The following is a 17759-nucleotide window of genomic DNA, read 5'->3' as shown; positions in this document are numbered from 1 at the left end:
AGCGTTAAAAGTGTAAAAGAAAAACCCAAAAAAATTCTGATGATGTTGCCCCACCCAAATTGTAGTGAGGAAAAGCGTGTGGGAAAACCTGTTGAACTCAGAAAATCATAAAGCTGAAAAAACCAGTTGAATTTTGTATGTCATTCTTTTTTCTTTTATTGTATAAAAATGGTTGGTCAAAACATTATTTCTAATTTAGCTTATTTGGTATATTGATTCTTGAATCTGAACTCGGGGTGACGCTCGACACTGCAAGAAAGAGAATTAAGATTAGCAGAGTTCCTTACGAAATGCATTAAAAACTAACCCATGGAAGAAAGCAAAGTCGCAGACGCGCAAGTCCTGATCCAGAGCCAAAAGTTTAGCCACCTCTGCGTCTGTCAGCTTAAAATCAAAGACATTGAGGTTCTCCCTCAAACGTCCAGCATTCGTGCTCTTAGGAATAGCTATAACGCCCGTATCAATGATCCAACGGAGAAGCACTTGAGCTGGTGTCTTGCCATGGGCAGCGGCAATCTCCTTGACCACGGGGATTTCAATCAAATCAGGCAAATCACGAACCAATCCAGCGGCAGCGTTGAACGCGGCAATACCCCTGGATCCTAGGGGAGAATAAGCAGTGATGGCGATGCCCTCCGCCTTGCAGAAGTCAACCAGTTCCCTTTGCTGAAGGTACACATGATGTTCGATCTGATTGGTGGCTGGACGAATCTTGGCGGACTTCAAAAGACGTCCAACTTGCTCCTTATCAAAGTTGGAGACGCCAATGGACTTGGCCAGACCTTCAGCAACCAACTTCTCCATTTCGACCCAGGTGGCGGCATGATTTGTTCTCAAATCAGGCGTCATAAGACCTTCCTCGTCCAGCTTGAAGCTGCCGTCCTCGTTGGTGTACAAGGAGAAGGGCGTGTGAATGAGATACAAGTCCACATAGCTCAGCTGCAGATCAGCCAGCGATTTCTTGATGGTGGGTTCAACGTCACTGGGACCGTTCGCTGTGGAAAATGTTTGAAAAGATTTATAATTATACTCTTAAAGTATGTGTGAGTATCGACTTACCAACAGGTGGCAGTTTTGTCACAATGAAGAGCTCCTCACGCTTCACCTTTCCAGCGTCCAGCCAGCGCTTGAGCACACGGCCAATTGCCTGCTCATTGCCGTAGACTGGCGCCGTATCAATGTGTCTGTAGCCAGCTTCGAGTGCTGCATCGATTGCGGTTTCGATTTCCTCATCGGATGCCTGATGAATGAGATTGCGGTTTATTGATATGATTAACAACAACATCCAAAACAATCAAGTCTCTTGTTGTCATCTTGAATTACACAATGGCAACATTTGTCTATGCTAAGAGAAAGTCGACCCACTGTGCAGAGATTGTTGATTTGTTTACCCACTTTTTGAGAACCGGTCCAATGCATTCTCGTTCCCATTTCAATTCCCAATTCCCTTTTCACTCTATACTCCAATCCATCGGACAAACAAATGACGCGACACTTTTGTTCTTGTACCCACATACATATACTTCACATACATACATTTCTTGATATATAAAGTTTTAACTGAGCATATCATACTTAGTGTTCTATGCTGGCAAAGTTATAAATAAATTGAATGATTGAAAGTTGTTGATTACCTGCCAGGTGCCAATGCCAATGAAGGGCATTTTCTCGCCATTGTTCAAAGTCTTGAATTCTACGTTTGCCATTTTAACAATGTTTAAAAATTACAAATCACTTGTTGAATTCAGTTTTCGAGAAAAAAGCACAGCAAACCAAACGACGACTGCTCTCGGTGAACGCTTTTGCTGGAATGAACAAAAAAGGGCAGCTGCTTGTCGGCAACTAGTTCTAAAGCTTTCATAAAAGCTTATTTTTAAGCGGTACAGCTGTTTGTTTATGAGTGAAAGCTAAACAAATGTTCAAGCTACAGAATATTAATGACAGAATTAAAAGTCTGATATATATTTCAAAATTAACAATATTCTATATTTTTCTCTTCATATATACACATAAATTCATTTGCAGTGTTGACTGCGCTGTTAAGCCCCATGCAATCGATAACAGCTGTTATCGACGCAAGTTGCTGTTGCTTCGCTTTGAATGTTTATACGTTGCGTACGTTGTTTCGCTGTTTTATCTTAAGCTGCAGCAACAGGTAAATATAGATAACGTGCTTGATATGATAAACATTTTTATTTTTATTTTACATAAAATGCTTTTTCTTCATAAACATAAATATTTGATAGTATGGACAGTATACTAAGAAAATTTAACATATAACAAGATCTATAAATTAATTCAAATACTTTTCATTCTTCCATTCAGTGTCTTCGATACTTAACACTTAGCTTGTGAACTCGTTTTTGAACCTGAACTCGGGATGGCGCTCAGCACTGGAAATTAAAATAGATTATGGATTAGAAACGTTTCCATTAGTAATAATTTTTAAGCTTACCCGTGGTGGGAGGCGAAGTTAAAGATGCGGAAGTTTTGATCCAGTTTTACGAGCTTGGCGACTTCCTCATCCGTCAGTTTAAAGTCAAAAATATCAAGGTTTTGCTTCAAACGCTCGGGATTCGTGCTCTTAGGAATAGCTATAACGCCAGTGTCCACTATCCAACGGAGAAGCACTTGAGCTGGTGTCTTTCCATAAGCGGCTGCAATCTCTTTTATTTCGGGAACATCCATAAGATCAGGGGAGCTCTCGCACTATGCCAAAGCCAGCATTAAACTTAGCGAGACCCTTAGATCCTAGAGGAGCATAGGCTGTGATTGCGATGCCCTCAGCTTTGCAGAAGTCAACCAGTTCTTTTTGTTGGAGGTAGACGTGGTGTTCGATCTGATTGGTAGCTGGACGAATCTTGGCGGTCTTCAAAAGACGCCCAACTTGTTCCTGGTCAAAGTTGGACACGCCAATGGACTTGGCCAGACCATTAGCTACTAACTTCTCCATTTCCACCCAGGTGGCGGCATGATTTGTTCTTAAGTCAGGTATCGCTAGACCTTGCTCATCCCTTTTGACGCCACCATCCTCACTGGCCATAAGGGTAAAGGGCGTGTGGATGAGAAACATGTCCACATAGTCCAATTGTAGATCGGCCAGCGATTTCTTAATGATGGGTTCAACGTCACTGGGAGCGTTGGCTTTGGAAAAATAGGTATTTTATTGAGGATACTTTAAAGGAACACTTGAAGATATGAGCTTACCATTAAGTGGGAGCTTGGTCACAATGAAGAGATCTTCACGCTTCACCCTGCCGGAGTCCAACCAACGTTTAAGGACTCGTCCAATCGCTTTCTCGTTGCCGTATCTAGAAGCTGTGTCAATGTGTCTGTAACCCGCTTCAAGAGCCGCTTCGATTGCAACTTCGATTTCCGCATCAGAAGCCTACGTATTTTATATGATTAATAATTGGGACTCGTTTATTTTGTTGCTTAGAATTACCTGCCAGGTGCCAATGCCGATCATAGGCATTTTGTGGCCATTGTTTAGAGTCAAGAGTTGAGTGTTTTGTGCCATATTAACAATATTTTCAAACGTTTGTAATGAGTGCTTCTACTGGAATGATAAGAGATAAAAAATTTACCCGTAATTATATAGTGTCCAAAAGCTTTTTGAATTCAGTGACAATTGACAAGTAATTAACAATTTCGCAATGTTAATCAGAAATTACTCGACCCAAGCACAAAGAGACAACCTTACTCGTCGAATGCTATTGCTGAACTAATGAGATCAGGGGATAGGATGCTCTGCTTATGTTATTAGTATCGATAGTCTCCCCTTTGTGTTGTTAAAAGTTTGTTAGTAACAGTTACTAGGCACACTCTAGAGAATAAAATGTAATTTATTTGACAATATTTTCACAATTTACTTGCGAAATTTCATAAACTTCAAAAATGTTTCACACGTGCTTTTAATTATTTGCTTTTACTTCAAATCAATCAATTTATTCTCTGTCAACTTTAAAGAAGAAGTAAGACGCAAATTAAAAGTCATATCAGCGAACATACCGCGAATTGAACACAGAGTTGTCGCACAGTGCGGACAGGGTTGTTCATCAAATATCGATTACAGCTTTAAGACATTATCGATACTAGTACCGGTACGATGTTAGTGCAGTAATTATATTGCGTTTACATTATATTAAAAACAATGATGATGACATATAAATTTATAATTATCGAAGCACTTAATTTAGATCTCATTTGTCTTGCAGCATTACCAAATATTCTGATATGGATTTGATAACACCGCCGAGATCAATCGGTTCTGCCGTTGACGATAAGAACGATATTATCGAATGAGCTTTTCGAATGTTTTCGCGCTAAAGCATTGATTTTAAATTACAAAATATCAGCATTTGCCTCAAGCCAAAAAATGTTTTTTAAAACATATGTTTAATTCAATCTTCAAGAAAACAAGAACGCTTTTGCTGGAGGGAATGAAAAATAGTTTTGCTGACAACTATAAAGTTCTAACGTTTTTATATATTATTTTGGAGCAGAGCTATGGGCATGCACAGCTACATATAGATATATATATTTTTATTAATTCCTACCAATAAGTATTGTTGTTATTGCAGGTTACTCTGTGAAGTTAACTTTCATACATATTATGAATGTAATTGCAGCTGCCTTGAATTTCATTCTTACACATACATATATGTATCTGTGTATGCAACAGGTAAATCTAGATAATGCAGTCACATGAACAATATACACGTTTTTTTTTTTATATATATTATTTTTTATATATATTTCATTTAACAAGTGTTGAGGATACAATAAATATGTAATTTTGTGGGGTATATTAGGAAATTTTATTGAGAAAACATAACATAGTAAAAATAACTGCTTTAGTTTGTGAACTTGTTTTTGAACCTAAACTCGGGATGGCCCTCGGCACTGCAAGTTAAAATAGATTATGGAATAGAAACATTTTATCAGAAATATTTTTTTAAGCTTACCCGTGGATCCAGGCACAGTCAAAGATGCGGAAGTTTTCATCGAGTTTTACGAGCTTGGCTATTTCTTCATCCGTCAGTTTAAAGTCAAAGATGTCAAGGTTTTGTCTTAAACGCTCTGGATTTGCGCTCTTTGGAATAGCTATAATACCATTGTCAACGATCCAACGCAGAAGGACTTGAGCTGGTGTCTTCCGATGAGCGGCAGCAATCTCTCTTACTTCAGGAACATCCATAAGATCAGGGAGTTCACGTGGTAAGCCAAGGCTCGCAGTGAATTTTGCGAGACCCCTGGATCCTAGAGGAGCATAGGCTGTGATTGCGATGCCCTCCGCTTTGCAGAAGTCAACCAGTTCTCTTTGTTGTAGGTACACATGATGTTCGATCTGATTGGTGGCTGGACGAATCTTGGCGGTCTTCAAAAGACGCCCAACTTGCTCCTGGTCAAAGTTGGAGACGCCAATGGACTTGGCCAGACCATTAGCCACTAACTTCTCCATTTCCACCCAGGTGGCGGCATGATTTGTTCTTAAATCAGGAATCATTAGTCCTTGCTCATCCTTCTTGATACTTCCATCCTCGTTGGCCATCAGAGTAAAGGGCATGTGAATGAGAAACATGTCCACATAGTCCAATTGTAGATCGGCTAGCGATTTCCTAATGATGGGAAGAACGTCACTGGGAGCGTTGGCTGTAAAAAATTAACTATTTTATTGAGGATACTTTAAAAGGACACTTAAAGAGATGAGCTTACCAGTAAGTGGCAACTTGGTCACAATGAAGAGCTCCTCACGCTTCACTTTGCCGGAGTCCAGCCAACGTTTGAGAACACGTCCAATCGCTTTTTCATTGCGGTATCGAGGAGCTGTGTCAATGTGTCTATAGCCCGCTTCAAGAGCTGCGTCGATTGCAACTTCGATTTCCTCATCAGAAGCCTGCGTATTTATATGATTATAAATCAGAACCCTCTTTTTGACCGTATTTACTTTTGAGGATTACCTGCAAAGTGCCTAGGCCAATCATGGGCATTTTGTGGCCATTGTTGAGTGTCAAGAGCTGAGTGTTTTGTGCCATCTTAATAATTTTAAATTTTCATACGTTCGTAATGAATGCTTCCACTAGAATGATTGTAGACAACTATTTTTCCGCTAAATATATAGCTCGAAAAGCTTTTTAAAATGGTAAACATTTGTGACAGTCTGTTGAAAGCTTTAGGATTTAAATGCTCGCCATTTCACAATGATAAGATGATAGAAGTTACTCGAAGCCAGCAGAAGGAAACATCCGCTCTCATCGACAGCTTTCACTGAACTGATGAAAAGGGAAGCGTAAATGTTTTGCTTCGGGGAGGTGTTTTCATAGGCTCTCACTTCTGTTGTAAACAATTTTTAGTAACAGCTACTAAGAATAAAATTATTTTTATAACTCATTTTAAAATATATTTATTAACTTTGGTAACTCTTTAAATTTAGTATGTTATTTTACAATTTTCTAAAATTATAGACACTAATTAAAAGTACTGAAATTAAACAACGCGCATTGTGGTCTGGGCTGTTAAGCAATATCCCCGTAATCGTTTACAGCTTCGATCAGTTATCGAAAAAAACGTTACGCCATTTTTTAAACTAATTTGAATAGAGTTGTTATGCTGGTAATTATTACATTATTTTTTTATAAAATTGTATAATTTTTGGAAAATTTAAATAATACAAATTATAAAATGTAGGGGCAACTAATTGGAAATTGTTTATTTATAAAAAGTTTTCCCAAATAATAAAAGGCTCATTCATTGATTATTTCTAAGCGAGCGGTCATTCTATTATTGCGATCTTTATTTATGTGTTATTTTTGTTAATTTGTATTACTAGTATAGCATTCTTTTGGCAAATACAATATTTGATTTTGTTGCTCACTAAGTAGATTTAATGATAATGCGAAAACTCTACCTATTTCCAAAATTAAACAGAGTTATAATAAACACATAAACGGTTAAGTAATTTTATTTTGAAGAAATACTGGCGCTTTATATTAAATGCAGTTTACTGTGTAAATTCGTTCTTAAATCTAAACTCGGGATGACGTTCGACCCCACGAAGCAAAGCCATGTCACAGATGCGGAAGTTCTGATCTAGTTTTAAGAGCTTGGCGATTTCCTCTTCCGTCAGTTTAAAGTCAAAAATGTCAAAGTTTTGCCTCAAACGTTCTGGATTTGAGCTCTTGGGAATAGCTATAACACCAGTATCAATGACCCAACGAAGAAGCACTTGAGCTGGAGTCTTGCCATGAGCAGCAGCAATCTCTTTCACTACAGGTATATCCATAAGATCGGGCAAATCACGAGCTATGCCAACGCTAGCATTCAACTTTGCGAGACCCTTAGATCCTAGGGGAGAATAAGCAGTGATGGCGACTCCTTCAGCCTTGCAGAAGTCAACCAGTTCCCTTTGTTGGAGATAAACGTGGTGATCAATCTGATTGGTGGCTGGACGAATCTTGGCGGTCTTCAAAAGTCGTTCAACTTGCTCTTGGTCAAAGTTAGAGATTCCAATGGACCTGGCCAGACCATTAGGAACCAACTTCTCCATTTCAACCCAGGTGGCGGCATGATTTGTTCTTAAATCAGGAATCATTAGTCCTTGCTCATCCTTCTTAACTCCACCGTCCTCACTGGCGATTAAAGTGAAGGGCGAGTGTATGAGAAACATGTCCACATAGTCCAGCTGCAGATCGGCCAGGGATTTCCTAATGATTGGTTCAACGTCACTGGGAGCGTTGGCTGTCGAAAATTAGCTATTTTACTGAGGGGACTTTAAATGAACACTTGAACAGATTAGCTCACCATTAAGTGGCAACTTGGTCACAATGAAGAGCTCCTCACGTTTCACTTTGCCGGAGTCCAACCAACGCTTAAGGACTCGTCCAATCGCCTTCTCATTGCGGTATCGAGGAGCTGTGTCAATGTGTCTGTAGCCCGCTTCAAGAGCAGCGTCGATTGCAGTTTCAACTTCCTCGTCAGAATCCTGGTCATGTGATATGATTAACATTTTGGACAGGGTTGTTACTTGTAAAGATTACCTGCCAGGTGCCAATGCCAATCACTGGCATTTTATTGCCGTCGTTGAGAGTCAAGAATGGAATGTTTTGTGCCATTTTAAGAATATTTAGAATTTTATTAATTCAAGCAAAGAGGCAAACGTTCTCAACGAGACTTCCTACAGGAATGATTCTAGACAGCAGATTCGCTGATAAATATATAGGGCTGAAAGCTTTTTCAAAGGAACAACATCGCCGGCAATTGCAGAGAAATTTTCCTAAGCTTTTTGGTGCTTAAGATTTTATATGCTCGCAATTTCACAATGTTTAGAAATTAGAAGTTACTCGAACCATTCGCGTCGACAGCTTCTACTCGAATGACGGAAAGGGAAGAGCCACTGCTTTATTTATATAGTCTGTAACACACATACATACATACCTTCTGTAGGTAATAATAAGATACTAGGCAGCATTTTTATTAAACATTTTTAATATATTTGTTAACTTTAATTTTCTAACTTTTCATTACTTTTCAATTTTATTTTTTCAAATAATGAACACAATTTTGAGAAAATATTAGAAGTTGCTGTATACGGAGCGGATACGTGACATTGTTACTAATCGATTTAAGTTCTGATCAGTTGTCGAGTTATATGGCGACTGCTCAAATTTCTTTATGTGTAGAGGTTAGAATGCAGTTGGTTGCATTATTTTTCGATTGTTCTGATTTGGCTAAAGGTCAAATGAAAATCGCCAATCGAAATTGTAAGAATGTAAAATAAAACATAGAAAGTCTTTTGTTAGTGAACGATCTAAGAATTTTTTAAGTAATTAATATACAAAATACAAATTTATATAGTTTATTTAAAAGGATTTGTGCATCGAAAATAAACAAAAATAAGTCTAAGATCTGTGTCTGTCCATTGTCTCTGTAGCTTTAGTTTCAAGTTGAAACTTTTAACGTAATTCGATTGTAATAAGAACAATAAATCTTTTGATATGGATAGGTTTACTATTTTATTTTGTTTTATTAATATGGTTGAATAACAAGTTATGTGCAGTTTACTTTGTAAATTCGTTTTAGAAGTGGTACTCGGGATGACGTTCGACACCTCGGAGTAAAGACCAATCACAGACGCGGAAGTTCTGGTCGAGCGTTGAGAGCTTAGCCACCTCCTCTGACGTCAGCTTAAAATCGAACACATTAAGATTCTGCTTCAAACGTTCGAGATTTGAACTCTTAGGAATAATAACAATGCCATTGTCAACGATCCAACGAAGAAGCACTTGAGCTGGGGTCTTGCCATGAGCAGCAGCAATTTCCTTCACTTCGGGTATGTCAAACAGATCGGGAAGTTCACGGTTTATACCAGCGGATGCATTGAGCTTATTAAGCCCCTTGGATCCTAATGGAGAATAAGCTGTAATGACGATGCCATTCGCCTTGCAAAAGTTAACGAGGTCGCGTTGCTGCAGGTAGACATGATGCTCGATCTGATTTGTAGCTGGGGAATCTTGGCGACCTTGAGCACGCGTTCCAGCTGCTCCTGGTCAAAGTTGGAAACGCCAACAGACCTGGCCAGTCCACTGGACACGAGTTTCTCCATTGCAGTCCAGGTGGTGGTAATATCGGCTTCTAAATCTGGTACCATTAAACCATCGGCATCATACTTGACGCCGCCATCTTCATTGGCCACAGCGGTCACGGGTGAGTGAATGAGGTAAATGTCCACATAGTCCAACTGCAAATCGGCCAGGGATTTCTTAAGAGTGGCTTCCACATCTCTAGCGCGATTGGCTGTAAAAATCCTTGCAGGTTAGCGGAGATTTCTCAAAATCTAGGCAAGTTTATATTACCAGCGGTTGGCAGTTTGGTCACGATGAAGAGCTCTTCACGCTTCACCTTGCCGGAATCCAGCCAACGTTTTAGGGCTCGACCAATAGCCTTCTCATTGAGGTAGAGAGGAGCCGTATCGATATGTCTGTAGCCCGCCTCAAGAGCGACATCGATTGCGGCTTCGACTTCTGTGTCAGGTGCCTGTGAAGATGACATTGTTAAAAATCTGTTTTCTTGCTGGCAATGTTAATGCGGAATAGTTTTTCTCTTCTCATTACCTGCCAAGTGCCTAAGCCAATGATTGGCATTTTGTGGCCACTGTTAAGAGTGAAATACTGATTGCTTGCCATTTTCACAAGTATTTAGAAATTTAATTTATGATAAGGGAACCGAACGTCCTTAGTAAGCGTTTTTAGTGGAATAATTCTTTAATGCGACTTGCGCGTCTTTATATAGTGTGAAAGCTTTTCGAAAGCTTTATATTATTATGTTGTTTGAGCTTTTTATTTTCATCATATTTTGGAATCGGAAACTTCTAGAATTAAATTGAACAGTTCTCAGCGAGCACGTCCACACAAATGATGAAAAGGTTAGAACTACCGCTTTATTTATAAAGCAACTAACATACATACATATGTATGTATGTACTGAAAAGATACTTAATAGTACACTTCCACACTCGCATACATATGTAATTAAAAAATACTTGCATACTTTCTTCTGAGAACAGAGAATAAAATCAGTTTTTATTTATTTTTACCCATTTTACAATAAATAAAAAACATTTTAAATAAGTATTTAACGATGCCGCGCATTGTGCACGGGCTTGGATATGCAACGATGCAAATAATCGATTGTTGCTGTGATCAGTTATCGAGGTAGATGGCGGCTTATTTAAGATTCTTGGCATGTAGATAGAGCCAAGACCTATTATAAAAATATTTATTTTATTATTTTAAAGAACACTAACTGTAATTTCTTAAATTAAAAATCTTAAGGAGTGTTAAAACCCTGAAAAATAATCACATCTCTATCTCATTTCCAACATCAACAAACTTTTTTCATTCCATATAACATAAGCTGAGAAATATAAATATATAAGCTACACTGGATTTGAAATACAATTATCGAAGAAGTGACTTAACAATTTGAAAATCTGTAATAGATAATAATATTTTTGTTTATAAATACTCTAATATAAGTGTTATCACCTTATAAAAAATCGTAAATCATCATAATGCAATAATCACTCAAAAGTCTAACGACCTAAGATTTTTTGTAATTTTAAGTAATTAATATAGACAATATTATCAGCATACAAATTTAATAGTTTATTTGTGTATGGAAAATAAACAAAAATAAGTCTAAGATCTGTGGCTGTCCATTTTCTCAGTAGCTTTAGTTTCAAGTTGAAACTTTTAACTATGTTAACAAAATACTATATTCGAGTGAAATAAGAAAAAGAAATCTTTTGATATGAATAAGTTTAATTTTTTTAAATTAATATGGATGAATAACATGTTGTGTGTAGTTTAAATTTTATAAATTCGTTTTAGAATTTGTACTCGGGATGACGCTGGACACCGGGGAGCAAAGACCAATCACAGACGCGGAAGTTCTGATCGAGCGTTGAGAGCTTAGCCACCTCCTCTGACGTCAGCTTAAAATCGAACACATTAAGATTCTGCTTCAAACGTTCGGGATTGGTACTCTTTGGAATAATAACAATGCCATTGTCAACGATCCAACGAAGAAGCACTTGAGCTGGGGTCTTGCCATGAGCAGCAGCAATTTCCTTCACTTCGGGAATGTCAAACAGATTGGGAAGTTCACGGTTTATACCAGCGGAAGCATTGACCTTAATGAGCCCCTTGGATCCTAGAGGAGAATAAGCTGTGATGACGATGCCTTTCGCCTTGCAGAAGTCAACGAGGTCGCGTTGTTGCAGGTAGACATGATGCTCGATCTGATTGGTAGCTGGAGGAATCTTGGCAACCTTGAGCACGCGCTCCAGCTGCTCCTGGTCAAAGTTGGAAACACCAATAGACTTGGCCAGTCCACTGGGCACGAGCTTCTCCATTGCAGTCCAGGTGGTGGTAATATCGGCTTCTAAATCAGGGACCATTAAACCGTCGGCACCAAACTTGAGGCTGCCATCTGCATTGGCCTCAGCGGACACGGGTGAGTGAATTAGGTAGATGTCCACATAATCCAACTGCAAATCGGCCAGAGATTTCTTAAGAGTGGCTTCCACATCTCTAGCACGATTGGCTGTGAACAATAGTGCAGGTTAGCGGAAATTTCTTAAAATCGAAGCAAGATTATTTTACCAGAAGTTGGCAGCTTGGTCACAATGAAGAGCTCTTCACGCTTCACCTTGCCGGAATCCAGCCAACGTTTTAGGGCTCGACCAATAGCCTTCTCATTGAGGTAGACAGGAGCCGTATCAATATGTCTGTAGCCCGCCTCAAGAGCGGCGTCGATTGCGGCCTCAACTTCGGCATCAGATGCCTGTAAAGATGACATCATTAAAAATCTGTTTTCTTGTTGGAAATGCTAATGCGGAATAGTTTTTCTTTTGTCATTACCTGCCAAGTGCCTAGGCCAATGATGGGCATTTTGTGGCCACTGTTAAGTGTCAAAAACTGATTGCTTGCCATTTTCACAAGTATTTAGAAATTTAATTTAAGATAAGGGAACCGAACGTCCTCAATGAGCGTTTTTAGTGGAATAATTCTTTAATGCGACTTGCTCGTCTTTTTATAGTGTGAAAGCTTTTCGAAAGCTTTATATTATTATGTTGTTTGAGCTTTTTATTTTCATCATATTTTGGAATCGGAAACTTCTAGAACTAAATTGAACAGTTCTCAGCGAGCACGTCCACACAAATGATGAAAAGGTTAGAACTACCGCTTTATTTATAGAGCGTCTAACATACATACATATGTTATGTACTGAAAAGGTACTTAGAAGTACATTTCCACACTCGCATACATATGTAATTAAAAGATACTTAGCAGAACACTCGCATACTTTTTTCTAAGAACAAAAAATAAATTAAGTTTTTATTTATTTTTACCCATTTTACAATAAATAAAAAACATTTTAAATAAGTATTTGACGATGCCGCGCATTGTGCACTGCTTTGGGTACGCAACGATGTTAATAATCGATTACAGCTGTGATCAGTTATCGGTGCATGTAAGTAGCGGTTGCTCAAATTCCTTTGTGGAGGTTGAATTGGGTACGCAACGATGTTAATAATCGATTACAGCTGTGATCAGTTATCGGTGCATGTAAGTGGCGGTTGCTCAAATTCCTTTGTGGAGGTTGAATTGCAGTTGCTTGCATTATTTTTCGATTAATCTGCTGTGTTCTGAAGGTCAAGTGAAGAATCTAAGATTTTTTTAATAACTTATGTAGACAATATTGCTAGTATAAGCATTTTATAGTTTATTTAAAAAAATATTTTAGTATGGAAAATAAACAAAAGTAACCCAAAGTTCTGTTACTGTCCATTTCCTCGGTAGCTTTAGTTTGAAATATACGTATTAACAAAATTCATAACATAAAATACGTAAGTGTAATAAAGAAAAGAAATCTTTTGATATGAATACGTTTATTTATTTATTTTTTAAATTAATATGGATGAATAACATGTTGTGCGTAGTTTACTTTGTAAATTCGTTTTAGAATTTGTACTCGGGATGACGCTGGGCACCGGGGAGCAAACACCAATCACAAATGCGGAAGTTCTGGTCGAGTGCTGAGAGCTTCGCTACCTCTTCGGTTGTCAGCTTAAAATCGAACACATTAAGGTTCTGCTTCAAACGTTCGCGATTCAAGCTCTTGGGAATGATAACGATGCCATTGTCAACGATCCAACGGAGAAGCACTTGAGCTGGGGTCTTGCCATGAGCAGCAGCAATTTCCTTCACTTCGGGAATGTCAAACAGATTGGGAAGTTCGCGGTTTATACCAGCGGAAGCATAGACCTTATTGCGTCCGTTGGATCCTAGAGGAGAATAAGCTGTGACGACGATGCCCTTCGCTTTGCAGAAGTTAACGAGGTCGCGTTGTTGCAGGTAGACATGATGTTCGATCTGATTGGTAGCTGGAGGAATCTTGGCAACCTTGAGCACGCGCTCCAGCTGCTCCTGGTCAAAGTTGGAAACGCCAACAGACTTGGCCAGTCCACTGGGCACGAGTTTCTCCATTGCAGTCCAGGTGGTGGTAATATCGGCTTCTAAATCTGGTACCATTAAACCATCGGCATCAAGCTTGAGGCTGCCATCTGCATTAGCCACAGAGGACACGGGTGAGTGAATGAGGTAGATATCCACATAATCCAACTGCAGATCGGCTAGCGATTTCTTAATAGTGGCTTCCACATCACTTGCGCGATTGGCTGTAAAAAGCAGTGCCGGTTAGCGAAGATTTCTTAAAATCGAGGCAAGATTATTTTACCAAAGGTTGGTAGCTTGGTCACAATAAAAAGCTCTTCACGTTTCACCTTGCCGGCATCCAGCCAACGTTTAAGGACTCGCCCAATGGCCTTCTCATTGCGGTAGACAGGAGCCGTATCAATATGTCTGTAGCCCACCTCAAGAGCGGCGTCGATTGAGGCCTCAACTTCTTGGTCAGATGCCTGTAAAGAGGAGATCATTAAAAATCTGTTTTCTTGTTGGCAATGATAATGCGGAATAGTTTTTATAACCGCTACCCATAGGGTAGAAGGGTACTATAACTTTGTAACGGCAGGAAATGTATGTAACAGGTAGAAGGAGGCATCTCCGACGCTATAAAGTATATATATTCTTGATCAGCATCAACAGCCGAGACGATCTAGCCATGTCTGTCTGTCTGTATGAAACACTGGATCTCAGAGACTCTAAGACAGCATTTGTTATGTTTGCACGCAGATCAAGATTGTTTCAAATTTTTGCCACGCCCACTTCTGTCCCCGCAAATCAAAAACATCGATAAACAAACGTAATTTTAAATCTAAAGCTACGAATTTGGGCACACTCGACTGTAGCTTTCTTACTTGTTTTATTTGTTTTTCTTACATTCCAAGTGCCTAGGCCAATAATTGGCATTTTGTGGCCACTGTTAAGTGTCAAAAACTGATTGCTTGCCATTTTCACAAGTATTTAGAAATTTAATTTATGATAAGGGAACCGAACTTCCTCAGTGAGCGTTTTTAGTGGAATAATTCTTTAATGCGACTTGCTCGTCTTTATATAGTGTGCAAGTTTTTCGAAAGCTTTATATTATTATGTTGTTTGAGCTTTTGATTTTCATCATATTTTGGAAACAGAAACTTCTAGAATTAAATTGAATAGTTCTGAGCGAGCACGTCCACACAAATGCTGAAAAGGTTAGAACTACCGCTTTATTTATACAGCGTCTAAAATACATACATATGTATGTACTGAAAAGGTACTTAGAAGTACATTTCCACACTCGCATACATATGTAATTAAAAGATACTTGCATACTTTCTTTTAAGAACAGAAAATGAAACAAGTTTTTGTTTATTTGTACTAATTTTACAATAAATAAAAAACATTTTAAATAAGTATTTAACAATGCCGCGCATTGTGCCCGTGTTTGGATACGCAACGATGCTAAAAATCGATTGTAGGTGTGATCACTGATCAGTTATCGAGGTAGTTGGCGGCTTGTTTAAAATTTTTGGCATGTAGAGCCTCCTTTGTAGTTCGCTGGTAAATGGCCAAGGGAAACTGGCATATTTAAAATAAAATCCATTATAAAAATATTTATTTAATTATTCACAAAGAACACTAATTGCAATTTTCATAAATTCTTAAATTTAAAATCCTGAGATAGTGTGCAGTTTTAAAAAAACCTGAGAAATAATCACATCTCTCTATCTCATTTCCTTAAGAACCCATCGTCACAATAAATGTCAACAATTATGAAATTTCCCACATCAACAAATTTGCCTCATTCTATATAAGATAAGCTGAGAAATATAAATATATAAACTACATTGAAAAAAAATGTATTTTTTCGTAAGTAAGTAACTTGTCAATTTGAATACCTGTAATAAATAATATTTTTGTTTGTAAATACTGTGCTTTAAGTGTTATCACTTTATACAAAGTCACAAATTATCATAATGCAATAATCACTCAAAAGTCTAAGTAGCAATGACTATTATTTTTCTCTTTATCTTTAGTTTGAACTACAAACAAAGATTAAATAGGTAAATAAAAAACAAAACGGGTATCAGTCTATATAAAAGCGAATGTTTTATTTTGAATAAATAAGAATGACTAACAAGTTAAATGCAGTTTACTTAGTGTATTGGTTCTTGAATCTGAACTCAGGATGACGCTCGCAACCACGGAGCAAAGAAAAATCACAGACGCGGAAGTTCTGATCAAGCTTGGAGAGCTTGGCAGATTCCTCTGCCGTTAGCTTAAAGTCAAACACATCAAGGTTCTGCTTCAAGCGCTCTGGATTCGTGCTCTTGGGGATGACGACGATGTCGCGGTCAATGATCCAGCGGAGAAGCACTTGAGCTGGGGTCTTGCCATGGGCAGCGGCAATCTGTTTGACGTCGGGAATGTCCATCAGATCGGGCAAATCACGCACCAATCCTACGACAGCGTTGTACTTGGCAATACCCTTGGAACCAAGAGGAGAATAAGCTGTGACGACGATGCCCTGCGCTTTGCAGAAGTCAACGAGGTCGCGTTGTTGCAGGTAGACATGGTGTTCGAACTGATTGGTAGCTGGACGAATCTTGGCGATTTTGAGCACTCGCTCCAACTGCTCCTGATCAAAGTTGGAAACACCAATGGACTTGGCCTGACCACTGGCCACCACTTTCTCCATTTCGGTCCATGTGGTGGTAATATCAGATGTTAAATCAGGTTCCATTATTCCATCCGCATCCAACTTAATGCTGCCATCTTCATTGGTCAAAACGGAGATGGGGGTGTGAATGAGGTAGATGTCCACGTAGTCCAGCTGCAGATCAGCCAGCGATTTCTTAATAGTTGCGGCCACATCACTTGCGCGATTGGCTGTGGAAAGAAGAGCAGGCTTAGTGGAGATTGTTTATAATCAAAGCAAGATTAGATTACCTGTGGGTGGCAGTTTGGTCACAATGAAGAGCTCCTCACGCTTCACTTTGCCGGCATCCAGCCAACGTTTAAGGACACGTCCAATGGCCTTCTCATTGCGGTAGATTGGCGCCGTATCGATATGTCTGTAGCCCGCCTCAAGAGCGACATCGATTGCGGCTTCGACTTCTTCATCAGATGCCTGGTGACGAAGATGAAAGGATTAGAAATCGATTTTCTTGTTATCGTTATCAAAAAAGAAGTTATTTTCTGCTTGTCATCGTTATCAATGCGGAAAATGAATTTTCTAATCGTCATTATTACCTGCCAGGTACCAAGGCCAATGATGGGCATTTTATGGCCGCTGTTAAGAGTCAAGAACTGATTGCTCGCCATTTTCACAAGTATTTAGAAATTTTGTTTATGGTTGAGGGACCAAACGTTCTCGCGAGCGTTTCTAGCGGAATAATTCGTAGTTACGAATTGGTCGCCGTTATATAGTGCCGAAGCTTTCCACCAGCTTATCATTGTTATGTTGTTTGAGCTTTTACTTTCACCATATTTTGGAATACGAAAATTCTCGAATTAAATTCAACCGTTCGCAGTGAGCTCTGGTAATGGAATAACCCAAAAATTGATAGCATGGCGGATATATACACCGGTCTTGTGATTGTGGGAGATATCCCACTTATGGTTAAATCTTTTAAGTAGTTTCTGAAGACATTGTCGTACAATATTGCATCATACATGCGACAGATTATGAAGTTTTAAATTATGTAATTATTTTAGCAATTCTTTATTGTATTAAATTTGATTTCTGTTAACTTT

General features: G+C 38.7%; 7 protein-coding genes, 1 long non-coding RNA gene and 1 pseudogene across 9 annotated transcripts; 1 reads left to right on the top strand and 8 right to left on the bottom strand.

Moving 5' to 3' along the window:
- Nucleotides 1-131: 131 nt before the first annotated feature.
- On the bottom strand, nt 132-1942 carry LOC133837302 (aldo-keto reductase family 1 member A1-like). The gene is made up of 4 exons (XM_062268009.1): nt 1635-1942; nt 1060-1240; nt 308-995; nt 132-249 (listed from the first exon to the last, which is right to left on the bottom strand). The coding sequence occupies exons 1-4, from the start codon at nt 1704-1706 to the stop codon at nt 201-203; spliced, it is 990 nt and encodes a 329-aa protein (XP_062123993.1). The 5' UTR covers nt 1707-1942; the 3' UTR covers nt 132-200.
- A 59-nt stretch (nt 1943-2001) lies between these two features.
- Nucleotides 2002-4533, top strand: LOC133837295 (uncharacterized). Its single transcript, XR_009893792.1, has 3 exons — nt 2002-2155; nt 2326-3589; nt 4218-4533. It is a non-coding gene; the product is annotated as an uncharacterized LOC133837295 (long non-coding RNA).
- On the bottom strand, nt 2270-3553 carry LOC133837286 (1,5-anhydro-D-fructose reductase-like). Its single transcript, XM_062267984.1, is given in 5 exon segments — nt 2270-2393; nt 2456-2697; nt 2699-3144; nt 3208-3388; nt 3446-3553. Coding segments are annotated over 5 exon segments (993 nt in total). The 5' UTR covers nt 3521-3553; the 3' UTR covers nt 2270-2344.
- A 228-nt stretch (nt 4534-4761) lies between the features above and the next one.
- LOC133837288 (1,5-anhydro-D-fructose reductase-like) lies at nt 4762-6097 on the bottom strand. Of its 2 annotated transcripts, none has more exons than XM_062267987.1 (4): nt 5964-6097; nt 5719-5887; nt 4968-5655; nt 4762-4905 (listed from the first exon to the last, which is right to left on the bottom strand). In XM_062267987.1, exons 1-4 carry the CDS (start codon nt 6036-6038, stop codon nt 4857-4859), a joined length of 981 nt encoding a protein of 326 aa, XP_062123971.1. In that variant the 5' UTR covers nt 6039-6097; the 3' UTR covers nt 4762-4856. The 2 variants fall into 2 exon arrangements, with proteins under 2 accessions (XP_062123971.1, XP_062123970.1); XM_062267986.1 differs by having other exon boundaries at nt 5719-5899; nt 5964-6096.
- Nucleotides 6098-6932: 835 nt separating this feature from the next.
- On the bottom strand, nt 6933-8381 carry LOC133837287 (1,5-anhydro-D-fructose reductase-like). The gene is made up of 3 exons (XM_062267985.1): nt 8040-8381; nt 7804-7984; nt 6933-7740 (listed from the first exon to the last, which is right to left on the bottom strand). The coding sequence occupies exons 1-3, from the start codon at nt 8112-8114 to the stop codon at nt 7004-7006; spliced, it is 993 nt and encodes a 330-aa protein (XP_062123969.1). The 5' UTR covers nt 8115-8381; the 3' UTR covers nt 6933-7003.
- A 676-nt stretch (nt 8382-9057) lies between these two features.
- Nucleotides 9058-10415, bottom strand: LOC133837174 (aldo-keto reductase family 1 member B1-like; annotated as a pseudogene).
- A 901-nt stretch (nt 10416-11316) lies between these two features.
- LOC133837175 (aldo-keto reductase family 1 member B1-like) lies at nt 11317-12712 on the bottom strand. Its single transcript, XM_062267851.1, has 3 exons — nt 12423-12712; nt 12165-12345; nt 11317-12105 (listed from the first exon to the last, which is right to left on the bottom strand). The coding sequence occupies exons 1-3, from the start codon at nt 12492-12494 to the stop codon at nt 11387-11389; spliced, it is 972 nt and encodes a 323-aa protein (XP_062123835.1). The 5' UTR covers nt 12495-12712; the 3' UTR covers nt 11317-11386.
- A 719-nt stretch (nt 12713-13431) lies between these two features.
- On the bottom strand, nt 13432-15121 carry LOC133837920 (aldo-keto reductase family 1 member B1-like). The gene is made up of 3 exons (XM_062268834.1): nt 14904-15121; nt 14302-14482; nt 13432-14242 (listed from the first exon to the last, which is right to left on the bottom strand). The coding sequence occupies exons 1-3, from the start codon at nt 14973-14975 to the stop codon at nt 13524-13526; spliced, it is 972 nt and encodes a 323-aa protein (XP_062124818.1). The 5' UTR covers nt 14976-15121; the 3' UTR covers nt 13432-13523.
- Nucleotides 15122-16087: 966 nt separating this feature from the next.
- LOC133837290 (aldo-keto reductase family 1 member B1-like) lies at nt 16088-17709 on the bottom strand. Its single transcript, XM_062267988.1, has 3 exons — nt 17256-17709; nt 16953-17133; nt 16088-16892 (listed from the first exon to the last, which is right to left on the bottom strand). Exons 1-3 carry the CDS (start codon nt 17325-17327, stop codon nt 16156-16158), a joined length of 990 nt encoding a protein of 329 aa, XP_062123972.1. The 5' UTR covers nt 17328-17709; the 3' UTR covers nt 16088-16155.
- Nucleotides 17710-17759: the final 50 nt, after the last annotated feature.

Source organism: Drosophila sulfurigaster, chromosome 2R, assembly GCF_023558435.1.
Source record: "Drosophila sulfurigaster albostrigata strain 15112-1811.04 chromosome 2R, ASM2355843v2, whole genome shotgun sequence".
In the NCBI taxonomy this organism is placed as follows: Eukaryota; Metazoa; Arthropoda; class Insecta; order Diptera; family Drosophilidae; genus Drosophila; species Drosophila sulfurigaster.
This window is presented reverse-complemented; position numbering and strand designations above follow the sequence as displayed.

Bases quoted from the DNA above. Each gene is read 5' to 3' on its own strand.
- LOC133837302 (XM_062268009.1), bottom strand. From the start codon at position 1,706: ATGGCAAACGTAGAATTCAAGACTTTGAACAATGGCGAGAAAATGCCC. The intron at 1,241-1,634 runs GTAATCAACAAC...CTCATTCATCAG, and splicing joins TTGGCATTGGCACCTGGCAG to GCATCCGATGAGGAAATCGA. The intron at 996-1,059 runs GTAAGTCGATAC...CATTTTCCACAG, and splicing joins GACAAAACTGCCACCTGTTG to CGAACGGTCCCAGTGACGTT.
- LOC133837288 (XM_062267986.1), bottom strand. From the start codon at position 6,038: ATGGCACAAAACACTCAGCTCTTGACACTCAACAATGGCCACAAAATG. The intron at 5,656-5,718 runs GTAAGCTCATCT...AATTTTTTACAG, and splicing joins GACCAAGTTGCCACTTACTG to CCAACGCTCCCAGTGACGTT. The intron at 4,906-4,967 runs GTAAGCTTAAAA...TTTAACTTGCAG, and splicing joins GACTGTGCCTGGATCCACGG to TGCCGAGGGCCATCCCGAGT.
- LOC133837287 (XM_062267985.1), bottom strand. From the start codon at position 8,114: ATGGCACAAAACATTCCATTCTTGACTCTCAACGACGGCAATAAAATG. The intron at 7,985-8,039 runs GTAATCTTTACA...TCACATGACCAG, and splicing joins TTGGCATTGGCACCTGGCAG to GATTCTGACGAGGAAGTTGA. The intron at 7,741-7,803 runs GTGAGCTAATCT...AATTTTCGACAG, and splicing joins GACCAAGTTGCCACTTAATG to CCAACGCTCCCAGTGACGTT.
- LOC133837175 (XM_062267851.1), bottom strand. From the start codon at position 12,494: ATGGCAAGCAATCAGTTTTTGACACTTAACAGTGGCCACAAAATGCCC. The intron at 12,346-12,422 runs GTAATGACAAAA...TCATCTTTACAG, and splicing joins TTGGCCTAGGCACTTGGCAG to GCATCTGATGCCGAAGTTGA. The intron at 12,106-12,164 runs GTAAAATAATCT...TATTGTTCACAG, and splicing joins GACCAAGCTGCCAACTTCTG to CCAATCGTGCTAGAGATGTG.
- LOC133837920 (XM_062268834.1), bottom strand. From the start codon at position 14,975: ATGGCAAGCAATCAGTTTTTGACACTTAACAGTGGCCACAAAATGCCA. The intron at 14,483-14,903 runs GTAAGAAAAACA...TCCTCTTTACAG, and splicing joins TTGGCCTAGGCACTTGGAAT to GCATCTGACCAAGAAGTTGA. The intron at 14,243-14,301 runs GTAAAATAATCT...TGCTTTTTACAG, and splicing joins GACCAAGCTACCAACCTTTG to CCAATCGCGCAAGTGATGTG.
- LOC133837290 (XM_062267988.1), bottom strand. From the start codon at position 17,327: ATGGCGAGCAATCAGTTCTTGACTCTTAACAGCGGCCATAAAATGCCC. The intron at 17,134-17,255 runs GTAATAATGACG...CTTCGTCACCAG, and splicing joins TTGGCCTTGGTACCTGGCAG to GCATCTGATGAAGAAGTCGA. The intron at 16,893-16,952 runs GTAATCTAATCT...TTCTTTCCACAG, and splicing joins GACCAAACTGCCACCCACAG to CCAATCGCGCAAGTGATGTG.